Genomic DNA, 16724 nt, shown 5'->3' on the forward strand with positions numbered 1-16724 from the left:
AGGAATATATATTCTTAGTATAAATATCTTATGTAAATGCCCTTGTAGATAGCATTGGTAGCCCTCTGAGGCTGTTAATGGATGGTGCTATTGTAGTGCAAAGGTTGAATCACTGGAAAATGACTGTGAAATGTAGGTACACTGAATTGCCAATGAAACTGGTATAGGCATGCATATTCAAATACAGAGGTATGTAAATATGCAAAATACTGCACTGCAGTCAGTGAGTTTGAAAGTGGTGTTATAGTCTGTTCACGAGCGATGGGAGGCAACATCTCCGAGGTAACGATGAAGTGGGGATTTTCCTGTATGACCATTTCATGAGTGCACTGTGAATATCAGGAATCCAGTAAAACATCAAATCTCTTATATTGCTGTGGCCAGAAATAGATTCTGCAAGAATGGAATCAATGACGACTGAGGAGAATCATTTAATGTGGAAGAAGTGCAACCCTTCCTCAAATTACTTTAGATTTCGAAGCTGGACCATCAACAAGTGTCAGCATGTGAATCATTCAATGAAAAATCATTGATATGGGCTTTTGGAGCCCACTCATGTACCCTTGATGACTGCACAAGGCAAAGCTTTATGCCTCGTGTGGGGCCCTTGACCACTGACATTGGACTGTTGATGACTGGAAACATGTTACCTGGTCAGACAAGTCTCATTTCAAATGGTACTGAGCTGATGGACATGTGTGGGTATGGAGACAACCTCATAAATCCATGAACACTGCATGTCAGCAAGGAACTGTTCAAGCTGGTGGAGTCTCTGTAATGGTGTGAGGGGGTGTGCGGTTTGAGTGATATGGGCCACCTGATACATCTAGATACTACTCTGACAGGTGACACATACATAAGCATCCTGTCTGATCGCCTGCATCCGTTCATGTCCATTGTGTATTCTGACAGACTTGGGCAATTCCGGCAGGACAATGCTACAACCCACACATCCAGAATTGCTACAGAGTGGCTCCAGGAACACTCTTATGAGTTTAAACACTTCTGCTGGCCACCAAACTCCCCATACATGAACATTATTGAACATATCTGGGATGTCTTGCAACATGCTGTTCATTAGAGATTTCTACCCCCTTGTACTCTTATGAATTTATGGACAGCCCTGCAGGATTCATGGAGTCAGTTCCCTCCAACACTACTTCACACATCAGTCAATCCATGCCATGCCATTTTGTGGCACTTCTGCATGCTTGTTGGAGCCCTACACGATATTAGGCAGGTGTACAAATTTCCATGGCTCTTTAGTGTAGATCTCCAACTGACAAGGAGTTTGTGCAAAGACTGGTACTTGGCACTCAACCTAACGTATTGTACTGCAATGCATATAAGTAAAATTGTTTGATTACATCTTGATTCATCAATCAAAGGAATCAGTCATAGTAGGCAAACATATATGGGACTATCCATACAGTGCAGTGTTAGATCAGAAAATTATTCAAAAAGTTGTAGGGAATGCTGATGGCAGACTCTGATTGAACAGAAGGATACTAAGGAGGCATACTACATCCACAAAAAAGATGCATGTAAATCTTACAGACAACTGCTTCTTGCATGTTGTCTGTCCACCTTTGGAGCTATTCTTTTCAAATTTTGATACTGATGCAAAACAATATACACTCCTGGAAATTGAAATAAGAACACCGTGAATTCATTGTCCCAGGAAGGGGAAACTTTATTGACACATTCCTGGGGTCAGATACATCACATGATCACACTGACAGAACCACAGGCACATAGACACAGGCAACAGAGCATGCACAATGTCGGCACTAGTACAGTGTATATCCACCTTTCGCAGCAATGCAGGCTGCTATTCTCCCATGGAGACGATCGTAGAGATGCTGGATGTAGTCCTGTGGAACGGCTTGCCATGCCATTTCCACCTGGCACCTCAGTTGGACCAGCGTTCGTGCTGGACATGCAGACCGCGTGAGACGACGCTTCATCCAGTCCCAAACATGCTCAATGGGGGACAGATCCGGAGATCTTGCTGGCCAGGGTAGTTGACTTACACCTTCTAGAGCACGTTGGGTGGCACGGGATACATGCGGACGTGCATTGTCCTGTTGGAACAGCAAGTTCCCTTGCCGGTCTAGGAATGGTAGAACGATGGGTTCGATGACGGTTTGGATGTACCGTGCACTATTCAGTGTCCCCTCGACGATCACCAGTGGTGTACGGCCAGTGTAGGAGATCGCTCCCCACACCATGATGCTGGGTGTTGGCCCTGTGTGCCTCGGTCGTATGCAGTCCTGATTGTGGCACTCACCTGCACGGCACCAAACACGCATACGACCATCATTGGCACCAAGGCAGAAGCGACTCTCATCGCTGAAGACGACACGTCTCCATTCGTCCCTCCATTCACGCCTGTCACGACACCACTGGAGGTGGGCTGCACGATGTTGGGGCGTGAGTGGAAGACGGCCTAACGGTGTGCGGGACCGTAGCCCAGCTTCATGGAGATGGTTGCGAATGGTCCTCGCCGATACCCCAGGAGCAACAGTGTCCCTAATTTGCTGGGAAGTGGCGGTGCGGTCCCCTACGGCACTGCGTAGGATCCTACGGTCTTGGCGTGAATCCGTGCGTCACTGCGGTCCGGTCCCAGGTCGACGGGCACGTGCACCTTCCGCCGACCACTGGCGACAACATCGATGTACTGTGGAGACCTCACGCCCCATGTGTTGAGCAATTCGGCGGTACGTCCACCCGGCCTCCCGCATGCCCACAATACGCCCTCGCTCAAAGTCCGTCAACTGCACATACGGTTCACGTCCACACTGTCGCGGCATGCTACCAGTGTTAAAGACTGCAATGGAGCTCCGTATGCCACGGCAAACTGGCTGACACTGACGGCGGCGGTGCACAAATGCTGCGCAGCTAGCGCCATTCAACGGCCAACACCACGGTTCCTGGTGTGTTCGCTGTGCCGTGCGTGTGATCATTGCCTGTACAGCCCTCTCGCAGTGTCCGGAGCAAGTATGGTGGGTCTGACACACCGGTGTCAATGTGTTCTTTTTTCCATTTCCAGGAGTGTAGGTGACCATGTCCCAATTCAGGCTGATAGAACAATAACTGTTCAAAACCATGACCACCAATACATTATAGCTATTAATACAGTAGATTTTGTTAAACATATTTATTCTTCCAACTTATTGTTCATTCCTAATATTGGTGTGCTTCAGCTAGATATATGTAAATATTATTCTCATATCTCTAAACATTCTGTTTGGATTGCCTTTATAATCTACCTAGTTTTTAACACAGAGCTGTCATCATTTAAGTTATTGTTATCATTGTACAAGTTGTAAATGGTAACTTTTCTGTTTCCAGTACCAGTATAATCAACCTCCACACAGTGGCCAACTTCAGTCACTTATCAAAATTGTGCTGAATACATTGGACTCACAACATCATCAGTGTCGTCATATACCTGCAACTCTAGTTATGGGAACATTGCCATCTCGTTCTGAAGGTTAGTTTCACTCTTGTATAATGAATTTTTGTTATCTTGTTTATGAGTGGCAATATTCTTGCCAGTAATATTCTTCTCAATGTGTCACTGAATTGTACATCACTCTATTAGTGGTTCATCCATTATAAAGGTAAAAGTAAATTTGTATCAGTAATGTATTACTGGCTGGGATTCCACTTGGGTTTTCAGCCAATTTTAAAAGTTTCCTTATTCACATTTCACTGGCCACAAATTCACTATAAAACCATAAGTGTTTTGTGTTTAATGTAGCTGTTTCATCTAGGGGATTTTATTGAGTGCTTGTAAATTATGTTGTGTAAAATAGCTTGTGAAACTCAATGTCAGTACTCGCCTTGAGTAATACCAATGAGTCAAATAATATTCATGTTCACACCTGACAAACACTGCTATATTCTTAGAGAGTGATAATGACACAGAGGAAGAGCTCATGGAAGATGCATCACTTTGGAAGGTGCTGTGCTGCTGTGCACATCATCACCAATTGTGCATCTGCTGTGTGTCACATAGACTTTGCACCTCACAACCTATTTCCCATAAAAGGTGCAGCACAGACTGGCAACTGTTTTTTATTCTTGTTACTTATGTTATGTTAACTGCTCAGATTGGGCATCTTCACAAACTTTCTATATAAACCTTTTTATCAGTACTAGACTTGATGTGGATTTGTATTGTATTCAGTTTGGTCCATTAATTTTCACATGTACATTACTGCACATTGTATAATCACGTCTTGTTCTTGGTGTTCAGACCACGTCAAATTGGAGTTAAAACTTGAGCTTTCACTTATTGTCACATTTTGTTCAGGAGTTGACTTCCTTTATAGTTTTGTTCAAGCTTGTAGTTCATCAGGTGACATCAGTTAGAATTCTAACATCTGTTAGTCATGGAATCTGCTTGGCAAAATGCAAGAAACTAGCCAAGTGGCAGTGTGTTTCCCCTCCCACACTGGGCCACAGTTGAGGGACAGAAGTAGAACGGAGACCATCCACAGCATCTCCTACCCTCCAAAGAGTTACAATTTTTGCTTATACTCCTTTGAAGATGCTTTATATCAAGTGCTTGTCTCCAGGCACCACTCAGATTATAACCTTCACCTCTGTTAAAATTGACACTGCACATGCAAATTCCTACCACTCCTTTTAGTACTTTATCTCAGTAAGCTAACAGAGGGAGATGACCTTTGTTTTTCCAAAGTAAACTTTGTGCCCCTGTGTAACACTATATTCCTCTATTGATGATTCCAATTTTTGATCATTGGGATTATTTTATGCTAGGATCCTGCTGGAAAAAATCTTTGATGCCAGTAGTGCAGATTGTTTTCATAATACCATAATGCCATTGGACTGTCTCCTGGCCCTGCATAATTCAGTGACAGTTCCTCCATACTATCATAGCTATGCATCAGTCACTCTGTGAATGCATTTGTTGTGCTCTGTACTGATATTTGTGGATAACAGTTACACACTGGTATCTTGGGAATAGATTATTGTATAGATGTTTGAGTAATGATGAACAAAAAAGTCAGAACGCATTTTTATAGACAGTAATTGGTACCAACTGGTATTCCAAAGATTATGAAAGTGATAGAACAAAACTATTTCAATTTGCAGATGTGAGTCATAATTATCTCTATGACTTATTGTTTCATTAGACAGTTTTCTTTTGTTGACTGTTAAAATCTGTCATCATTATCTATTCTGTAACATTTATTACATGTAGTCTTTCTTCCCAGAAACTGCAAGAAATATTGCTGCTCTGCATATAGAGACCCCCCATTTATCTCTTATTCTTCTATTCCAACTGAGTGAGGTGGTAGAGTGATTAGCACACTAGACTCACATTCAGAAGGTTGACGGTTTCAATTCCAGTCCAGCCATCCAGACCTAGGTTTCCTGCAATTACACTAAATTACTTAAGGGAAATGCTGGGACATTTCCATTGAAAAGGGCATGGCTGATTTCCTTCCCCATCCTTTCCTAATCTGAGCCTGTCCTCTGTCTCTAATGACCTCATTGTCAATGACATGTTAAACTCTAATCTACTTACTTACCAGCCGTCTTCTTCTTCTTCTCCTCCTTCTTCTTCGCCATCTCTTGTTCTTCCATTTATTTATTTATTCTTTGGAACTACTTACTGATGAAACAAGAGACCATTATACCCATATCATTAACAAAGGGATTACTACATATCCTTTAGATAAAGCAACAAGTGGATAATATAATGGAAATAACATGATGTTAGAGATGTTGTTATCAGTAGCTGGAATACTGAAACAGTGGTCACATAAATCAATTGTAGAGACGGTACAGAATGACTGGAAAACTAAAGGAACAATGGTATTTACTTACTATTTATCTTAATCAGTGATAATATTAGTTGTAATCATGATTGAATTTTCTCATGTTGAGAATTTATAGCAAGCCACATGTTTTACTTGGGAAAAAAACTTTCTTTAGCCAATATCACATAAATTCTTTTTTATTTTTGACAGTGACTTCCACAAATGTAAGTTTCACCTTGTGGTCCTCAAAAATTTTGTTACAGAACATGTTCATTGTGAATTAGAACCTTATGCCATGATGTCATGATAGTGCTACATTTTATCCACCATTATGACAACATGGCATGAGTTTCTAACTCACAATGAATACATTTTTTTTTTTTTAAATTTTTTGGAAGACCAGAAGATGACAGTTTCATCTGTCAAAACTGGCTGTCAAAAATAAAAAAGAATGTATGTGATCATGGCTATAGAAGGTTTTTTACCATGTTTGTAATCACGATAATTATTTTGTGAAAATCAGTGTACATATCCAATGACTCCGCAGTGCAATTAACAGCCCACTTCTTCACATGTAATATTTAGACTAATGGTCACTATGGTTTTTAACCTTCTGCTTTTCAAGCTAGATAATACTAATTACTGTGCATTCATATGTTTTGAGATTGGTAATCTGTTCTGACTGTTTTGTACAGATCTGAATCAACCATCTTTGGGTGGAGACATAGATGGAGGTGGACAAGGTGGATGTGGATTTATCAGTGGGAATGGTGGTCTCATCAACATTGGAAGTGGCAACACAGAAAAACTAGATACACCCCCACTATCCCCACTCTTTCCAGAAGAAGTGAATCCTCATATTTCAGTCACCCCTAGAGCTGGGAAAATAACAACACTTCACCATCAAAGGTCTTTGCCTAACTTTGAAATACGACACCATACCAATTTTCCAAGCAAATCATCCAGCTTTGAAAGAAGGATGCCAGAGTCAAGGTACTAATAATACATATAGTGCAGAATCTACAGCTAAATACTGTGCTTGATACATGCCTCACTGGTAGCTGAATAGCACTGGACCTATATAACTCACAAAAATTAAGCCTTTTAATGCTGACAATTTAATGTGACCAGTTATTTTAACTACCAAACTTATTAATTTTTATGATGTTTCGTCAAGTGATTGAGAATATAATAAAATAAACTGTAGTACAAAATGTCCATGAAATATGAATTTCCTATTTTGTAAATAGTGAACATTGTACAGTGTTGCTGTGTGTAATTTGTGCCATTTAGTTGCTCTGATTTGCAATGACAGTTTTAGTAAATGTATATTCCATACCAATAGACATTACTTTCTGAGAACTAGATGACCAAGAGTAACACCAGCTTAAAAGTCTTTATGGCCACTAATCTCATTCTCACACATTGGAATGTGTCAAAGTGTTCACTCAAGACCCCAGTAAGCCTCTCCATCAACTTCTCACAGTTATCAAACTTGCTGACATATACTGCCAGACAGAAAAACTAAAGCACTCAGAAGATATGGTGATTTTGTACATGTAGACACCATTGGCAGGTATGTAACTGATTAGAGTTGCAAATCTCTGTGGCAGGTAGAATGGCCACCATAGTGTAGTATTGTTGCCAGGTCTTGTAGGGTATATAAGGAGCAAGAACTGCGTCAGATGTTGAGTGATTGCTATGAACAACATGGAGATACTGCTTGCTTACAAGAGACAGTGGTATCAGTATCTGACAGAGTTTGAAAGGGGAAATATTTTGTGTCTCCATTTGGGTGGCTGCTCAACTCTTATAATATTTATATTTCTGTGGCATTAGGATGTGACAGTAGCCTGATGTTGGAACTGCATGTGAGCAGTATGGCAGGCAAACTAATCATAAAGTTTCCAGTCAACAACATCGGACTAACACAAGGAGGATTGCCCTCTTGTGCATATTTTAAACCCTTCACATCTCCACCTACCACCTAAGGATAAATAACGAACTCTGTGCAACTTTTCTGTCATCCTCACCATTGGTCAGAGACTAGCAGCAGCTGGACTAGGAGATGACAGTCCCATGCATAAGCTGCTGTTAACATGAGAATGCAAAAGGCTGCATTTTAAGTGTTGCTTTGTCTGGGGAGCTTGGGCTTTTGATGAATGGCATCACATTATGGCAGCAACTTCTGGACTTGATGGACATCTTGCATCTTCATGTGCCACCTCTCATGTGATAGCTTTGTGGTGCCATTTTTCATCAGAACAATGCTCACCCACAAATAGCATGTGTCTGTGTGAATTGTCTGTGTGATTTTGAGGTACTCCCATGACCACTAAGGCCCCTAGCGATCTGTCAATCTGTACCCCATAGAACATACGAGGGGGGACCCAAAAGAAACCGTACCCTTAGGACACTGCCACTCATAGACAAAGTGCAGGGTTCTCATGCTAGATGGTGTTAGTTGAGACCTTCATGAAACAGCTGTGCAGACAGTGTCAGTGTAGAGCTGAACGTGCAAGTGTGGTATTGTGTTTCTCTGACTGTTGGCGGGTTACCTCTGCCAAGTCATTATGGCAACTTTAAAAGAACAAAGAGTGTGTGTGAAATTTTGTTTCCTGCTTAAAAAAACTGCAACAGAGACACACCAAATGCTTCAGGAAGCTTTCCAGGAGGACGCTATGAGCTGCAAACAGGTTTTTGAGTGGTTTGGGCACTTTAAACTTAGTGAAATGTGTGTTGAAGACCAAGCTCATTCTGGACGCCCTTCAACATCGCAAAATGGGTAGAACATTGAAAAGGTCCACCAAAAGAGGAACGAGGATCGTCGCCAAATGATCGACCAAATTTCAGCAGAGACAGGAGTCAGTTGGAGCTCATGCCAGTGGATTTTGAGTGAGGATTTGCACATGAGACATGTTGCTGCTAAATTTGTTCCGCGCCTTCTCACACAGGAGCAAAAAACCATCCACATGAATGTGTGTCAGGACTTGAAAACAGAGATTGCATGTGATCCAAACTTCTTGAACAAAGTCATTACAGGGGATGAGAATTGATGTTATGAGTATGACCCAGAAACCAAGCAAGTGTCAAGCCAGTGGAGGACTCCAACTCTCGCAGACCAAAAAAAGCAAGGCAAATGAGGTCAAACGTGAAGACAATGATCATTGTCTTTTTTTATGTTTGTGGAATTGTGCATCAGGAATTCGTACCCCCTGGCCAGACTGTTAACCAGCACTTTTACTTGGATGTTTTAAGGTGTCTGCGAGAGGATGTGAGGAGGAAATGCCCGGAACTTTGGCGATCAGGTGACTGGTTTCTGCATCACGACAGCGCTCCAGCACACACGGCCTTATGAGTGACCCACTATTTGGCATCTCAGAGGTGGTCTGTTGTTCCGCACACTCCGTATTCACCAGACCTAGCCCCGTGTGACTTTTTCCTATTACCACAAATGAAAAAAACGCTAAAAGGGAAGCGTTATGTTGATGTGGAGGCGGTAAAAACAGCTTCGCAAAGGGCACTGGACAATATTAAACTTGAAGAGTTCCAAACATGATTCCAACAGTGGGAAAAAGAGACTTTACAAGTGCATTGCATGTAATGGAGAGTATTTTGAAGGTGACTGAAGTAATTTTGTAAAAAGGTTCATCAATAAATTTTTTATGACAACAATCTGGTTTCTTTTGGGTCCCCCCTCGTACGTGGGACCAGCTTGAACATCAACCCCATCTCAGTGCAAATTAAGGACCAATTACAACTTGCCATAGGGCTGTCTGACAACTGTTTTACATATCCATCTACAAGCTTTCCTGCATTGTACCAATCTCAGAATTCCTGTGAGACCTGCAATCCTTTCTCACCTTTCCTGCCCCATCCTTAACCTGCCTGCCAACTTGCTCATATTCCCAAGCTCAACCAAATTGCACATCCATTGTGGCTTGTTCCAGAGTTCCCATTGTAAAGTTTTATGCTCTTAAGGACCAATACTTTTAGACTGTTGTCCACAGACCAGAAACGTGAAATAATTCCCCAGTTGGCTCTCCACAATTTGGATGCCTTTATCACCTACTGTTACCTGTGTCAGCATCAATGCCATCTCCTTGTATACCAACATTTACAATTCAATTACATAGCATTTTCACCATCAAACATTACGTATCTCAAAGTATGGCTGAGCCCAAATTCACCAACTCCTTCCTGGCACAATAAATATGTACACATCCTCAACCAAAACTTCTTCTTCTTTGAATGCAGAAGCTGCAAAATATTCAACAGCACATGCAGAGGCCTGTTCATTGGCCAATTAGAATAATGTATAGTATGTCTTCAGAATTCTAATTCCTTCATGTTGTTTGAATTTGCTGATAACATATTTTCTACCTGAATTTGAAGTGCTGTGCTGCAATACAATCATGTTGTATAAAACCAAAAATGCCACACAAATGAATATACTGAAAATAATTATTAGCCACAAATGCTAGCAAAATTCTTCACCTGTGTACTCCTCTTTCTTATTATTTGTGTTGCATTACCTTCTCTGATTTCTTTACAGATCAAAATGAAATAACTTTTTGTTATACAAAATAACAATGAATTCTTTAATACTTAACTGCAGACTAATATTTTTATAATAGCTCATAGGTGTAAATAAATACAAAATTTCAGTTAAGCCATTGGTATATTTATCCATTCACACACAATTGTATTTAAGGCCAGCAGTTTTAATAAATAATTGGATTTTTTAAAATTCATTCTGAGATGAGATCAGTTCAAATACAAGCAACCGACTGTCCAATAGCAATTTTTACAAACATAAATTGTCTGTGCAGGTACAACATCCCATAGAATAAACACAATTATTTTTAAATAACATAAATAATTTAGCTGACAGTCCTATCTGTTAACAGAGAAATAAAGAAACAAAAAGTAATTATAAACTGTGAGAGTAATCTCCTTCTTGAAGTAGTCTTCTTGCTCATTTCAGAGGGACATAGTAACATGTGCTTGTAGGTTCACAAATAGGATTTATTATCCCAATCACAAATCAGTTTAACTTCTGATTGACAATAAATTCATTAACCAGGTAATAACATGAACAAACTCTCCTTATGGTTCTGAGTCAAATTCATTTCTGTGTTGTATGTAGATCTCCTTAGTTACCAAGTTCTACAAACATGGAACTTCACTATAGCTGGAGCTCTGCAGACTTTGAGCCCCTGCCTGCTTACCTGCTGTGACATCATGATGCCCCCAGAATATCTTCAACATAAATCACAAACTCACCAATCTTAACACAACCTAATTTTCTTTTTCCTATAAATATTATTACATATATGATACATGTCTTTTGTAGGAAGTGGAGTTATGGAGCTGAGTGGCCATCTCAAGTAAACTTCAGAGGCAAAGTCACACCACTGTCATCTTTTGAGAATTACTGCAGAATTGAAAACAAATGAGATAATTTGGTACAGGAAAAGTCAAACACAAAATTAAAAAAAAAAAACTCTGATGTAAGGATCAATGTGGATTATACATTTACTGAATGCGTAAAATGCAGACTTGTGTTTTCATTAATGCGAATTAGCAGATTGTAGACAGATACAAACTAGGTTGATTCAGTGTTTAGTGTCTTGCAGAAAGCAGGAAGTGCAGTCACCCAAGTAAAGAAGATTTGCTTGGGAAATATCAGAACATGTATGTGACTTGATGAACACTACCTAGCTAAAAGGAATCAGTATGATGCTCATATTGGAGAGGAAGTAGTGTCCAGCATAACTCAAAGGAATGTGGTAGGAATACTGTAGTTTATGATATACTGGGTGTTTCCATGATGATGATACAAAATTTGTTAGATAATGGTGTGGGAAAAATCTGTCACTATAATGCAGTGATTGTAAATTACAGTTTTAACCAAAAAATTAAAAAGTTGACAGTCTAGATTACAATATATTATTAATTTTTAATTCCGGTATCCAGTTTTGGTCTGTGTGACTATCTTCAGACCAGAGTCTCAGATAACATGAAGAACTGTACATTGAGCTCCTCTGAGTATCAACTGTTACATGTCACCAGCTGCATAATACATTTAATAATACTACTCATTTAAGACTACTGCTGTTGAATACATGATACTTCTTTATGCCGCATGATCTGAACACAATTTGTCACAAAGAAAAAGAAAACCTGATACTTAACATATTATAACACATAAACTCTTTAACTCTGTGCTTTATTAACAAATTCAACATTTCTTTCAAATAACATAGAATTTTTTTCTTGTATTTTAGTTACTCAATTGAAGCAGAAACAACTGAATCAGAACTGGCAGCTATTCCAGAAAGTCCAAAATCTGATAGTACACTTCATGGCAGCATACAGGTAAATTTACATGCCCTTTTTATGGGTATTCCATTACTGTCTCTATAATGATCTAGTGTGCATCTTAATTCAGTATTTTATAAGATGACAACTCGAAGGCATCACTAAGAACAAAAATTAAGATAAGTGTATGTTTTAATGATAGCAGAATATAATTTACTGTATTGAAAGAATTTACTAGAATGTCACGTCATTAAATGTGGTAATAAATGAAAGTGCAGTACATAAAAACAATGATTACAAAATGCTGCAATGATTAAAAACTCACTTTAAATGTTCAAAAATGATGGCAGGCAAGGATTTGGTGATATAGTTTAGGAAGAATCATCCAAACATGAACCTATCCTATGACTACAATATGAGTGAGTCACAGTCGTCATTTGTCAACTCATACAAATACTCAGGTGTAAAAATTTGTGAGGATATGAAATCTAATGATTACTTAGTCTCAGTTGTAAGTAAAGAACATGACAGATGCAGTTCATTGGTGGAATATGAGAGGAATGCAATCAGTCATCATACAAACTGTGTACAGTGCCAGATTTGCACCTGGAGGCCAGAACTGGAACTAATTTTTTTACGGCATTAATCAGTTTTATATTAACACATTAACATATGTACCAAATTTCGCTGCCATATGATAATTACAATCCACACAGGACCTCTGTCAGTTGCTGCACTTTAATTTTAATTGCCCGGTGTATTAGGTTATGATATATCTGATACCCACTAAGTGTTTACTGCATTCCTGGATGCGTAGGTTTACTGCTTCTTGATCACCAATTGAAACTGCTTTCTAGTTAAAGGCTTAAAACTTTTGCACAATATTTGTGCAATACCACAATAAACAATGTGCAATAGATAATATTTTGTTAGATGAATTCTATTATTGCAGTTACTTTTTTGATTTCCCGATGGAAGAATGAAGTAATGTGCCAAACAAACCTTCTTCCTTGAAAACTATCTGCCATAAAACTATAGTAAGAGCACGTGATAACACCCAGTCAATTGAAATTCTATAAAAAATAAAACAATAAAAGTTTTGTGACTATATTATGTTTCAAGAGGTGAATTTGTGAGATAATAGTCACAATATTAGAATAAAAATTATTTAAAAAAATTGATATAGGGATATGCGTAATAGTGGTGTAACTCAATACATTTGTAAAACATCTCAAAATATTTATTTATTTGTTTCTTCACCTTCAAACATTTTACTTGTTATTGATCAAAATATTTAGGGGAAAGTTGGTTTAAGTGGTCACCCTAAGGATTATGTTTTTCTTTGGCATGTCATAGATCAGCATATGTAATATACATGTATAAACTGTATACATCCCATAAGTATAAAACAGTTATTATTCAAATCCTTATTTTGTGGTGGAAAAGTGAACTGAAGTGAATGTTTCCAAAATGGCCATTTTACCTAGCAGGTAGGACAAAGTGCTCAGAGACAGTGAAAAGGAAAAATAAGACTCAAATGAAGTGGTATATGTTCAATAGGGTTTTTGCTTGTATGTCTCATCTAAACTGTATCAATCAATCCTAGCCTGCCCACTTTTTCTCTTTCTTGAATGGATGTGGTACATCATTATGCTCAGCAATATGAGATGTAAAGTGTCATAAATCAGTTTCTCATATGCCATAATATCTTCATACCATATAGTTATGGAGTTCTTCCTCCTGTTCTTGTTTGTATATACATGTGAAATTCTCAAGAAGCTTCTCGTCTTCAGCAGCATGATGGTTTTTTAAAAGCTCCTCTTTTAAGTGTATTTCTTAAGACATAATATTTTGGCTGCTGTAGCAATCAGTATCTTTTCTTTTCTGACAGCATCCAGTCCCTATTGCATAGCTTGGGAATCCCATGATTCTTGTAGTGATTTTCTGAAATAATTTGATGGCATTGTAAACTGCCAGGTTCCCTACTGTACCTACACACTCATTAGTGTGAGTTAGCAATAAGAATGGGTACTGGGCTATGTACATATTGAAGGCGTGGCTCAATGAGGTCATTGGGTCGAGACATACACATCTGCTTTATGTCCAGTAGCAAAAACAGCTAAATAATCTTCATTAAATTATGAACTTATAGTATAATAAATTAATCACAGAACAGTTACATGAATAAATTAATAATGTCTGCAGCTCGTGGTCTCGCAGTCGCGTTCTTGCTTCCCAAGCACAGGGTCCCGGGTTCAGTTCCCAGCCGGGTAGAGGATTTTCGCCTGACTTGAGATGATTGGGTGTTTGTGTTGTCCTCATCATTTCATCATCATTCTTGAAAAATGGCGAGATTGGACTGTGCAATGTTTGGAATTTTGTACGCGCGCTGATAACGATGCAGTTGAGCACCCCACAAACCAAACATCATCATCATAAATTAATAATAATAAATTTTAGTAGGATCAATGGTCATAAATGATAAAATTTGGAAATTTTGCAAATAAATGTAGACAGCAACATGAGTTTAAAGTTGCACAAGTCTAATAATTTGTTCAGAAATGAAGCAAAGTTATACAGAAATGATGGTCCTAAAAATATACTTATAGAAGGTTACAGAATAACAAATAGTGAACAGCAGTTTATATTGTGTAAAATGTAGCAGGAAATTTAATAGAGTTCCCAATATTTTGACAATTCATTGCTAGGTTGAAAGTTACTAGTTGAATTTTACTTCGCATAAGACTGCTTCTTTCATGCCCCAAAAACAGAAGTATTACAGAAAATGGATAGTGTGATTCTCTTGTCAAAAATGTTGAACAGCTCGTTGTGTAAAGAATGTAATAAAAAGGTGATGAAAGGAATCCTCACAGAAGGTACGCCAAAATAAACTTAAAGCATATCAGTGCATTTATGGACATGTCTCGACTGTTTACATTTTGAAACATCTGAAGTTGAGAAAGCGGTGAAAACAAAAAGCGAAATTATCAAGATATTACAAGGTGATATTGAGGTGTTGAAAAGTGAAGTCTTCACTCTAATGCAAGAAAATGATAAATTATTACCAAAAGAAAGAAAACAGTGTGTTCGAAACTGTGAAACAAAAACAAAACAACATTGTGACAATTCGTGTGCATATACTAGCAATGGAATGAAACATTAAAACGGTGACTCCAGAGAAAAACAAAATGATAAATAACATAAGTAAAGTAATAGTGTTGGTGGACAGCCATGGTTGTGGACTAGCGGAAATTTTCAACCAGACCACACAAATAAAATCAAGAGATATTACTAAATCAAACACCCCATTTTCTGAAGTAGGGAAGCTAGGACAATCTCCCGATTGTACCAGTCTTAATCAAAATGATTTTGTTGTATTATTAGGAGGGTCAAATGATGTATATAAAAATAAAACTGAAAAGGTCATATGAAGTCTGAAAAGATGCTTAAGCCACCTTACTCACACAAATGTGGAAGTATGCAATATTCCACATAGATACGACTTACCAAAATTGTCCTGTGTGCACAAAGAAATTGCAGGGGCAAATAAACATCTGTTAGGAGTATGTAAGCATTTCAGAAACATGGTGACTGTGGACATTAGCAATATTGGTTGAAAATTTTATACTGTCCATGGCCTACATCTTAACTTTTTGGGGAAACACGCGATAGCCAAACAAATAGCCAATATTGTGTCAGAAAAGCAGAAAAAATCCTCTGATAAAAAGTTGATTCTTGGTTGGCATTACCCTCTCAATTCAAGTGCACAGAAAAATTCGATGGACTACAAAGTCATTCTTCATTAGAGGAAACAAAGAAATGGAAAACAATACAAAAAATATAAACCAATCCAGTGCTACTGAAGAAGTGAATCTGACATCAAAAACATCAAATAATCCTCTGCATGAGAAAAAGAAGAAAGCAAAATCACCATCTAACAATGACCAACAGAATAGGAATAAGACAGCAGTTCCAGTGCCGAGAGGGAAGATTACCACCTCACCAGAAGTGAAGTGCTCAGCATCAAAGGAGACAACAATGTTTCAGCTACAGAGGAGGAATGCAGTAACTCCAGCTCACTTAAGTGGTTTTTTTCTGATGGGTGCCATAAAAAGGACAAAAAGTTAAGTACAGGACAAGTAAATACCTCAGTCAATACATTAATAATTACACATCAAAGCATTCAATCAATCAAAAACAAACTCTTAAACTTACAAGTAGCTATGGAAAGCATTGGTATAAGGCCTACTGTTCTCTGTGTAACTGAACATTGGCTAAAAAACAATGAAATAACTTGTATAAACTTAGACAATTATAAGTTAGTATCATACTTTTGCAGAAAGAATTTTAAAAATGGTGGTAGCTGCATATTTGTTAGACATTGCACCTCCTGCTCTGCAACTGCAATTCCATTGGAAATATATGCAACTGAAAAACATTTTGAGTGTAGTGGTATAAGAACTGAACTGAAAAATGTAACCTATGTAATAATGTCTTTATACAGAGCTCCCAGTGGTGATTTCAGTATGTTCATAAAAAAACCTTGATAAGCTGCTATCACAATTTTGGAAGAACAAGTTAATTTTATGTGGAGACTTGGAT

The 16724-nt window shown here is 38.4% G+C and overlaps 1 protein-coding gene across 1 annotated transcript in view; it reads left to right on the forward strand.

Annotated features, from left to right (window-relative positions):
• Positions 1-16724, forward strand: part of LOC124554918 (protein unc-79 homolog) — an 859177-nt gene that overhangs the window by 451922 nt on the left and 390531 nt on the right. Inside the window, exons 28-30 of the mRNA XM_047128608.1 lie at positions 3355-3496; positions 6494-6791; positions 12089-12179. Coding sequence (XP_046984564.1) covers positions 3355-3496; positions 6494-6791; positions 12089-12179 — 531 coding nt within the window. The remainder of the gene's footprint in view (positions 1-3354; positions 3497-6493; positions 6792-12088; positions 12180-16724) is intronic.

This window comes from Schistocerca americana, chromosome X (assembly GCF_021461395.2).
Source record: "Schistocerca americana isolate TAMUIC-IGC-003095 chromosome X, iqSchAmer2.1, whole genome shotgun sequence".
Taxonomy (NCBI): Eukaryota; Metazoa; Arthropoda; class Insecta; order Orthoptera; family Acrididae; genus Schistocerca; species Schistocerca americana.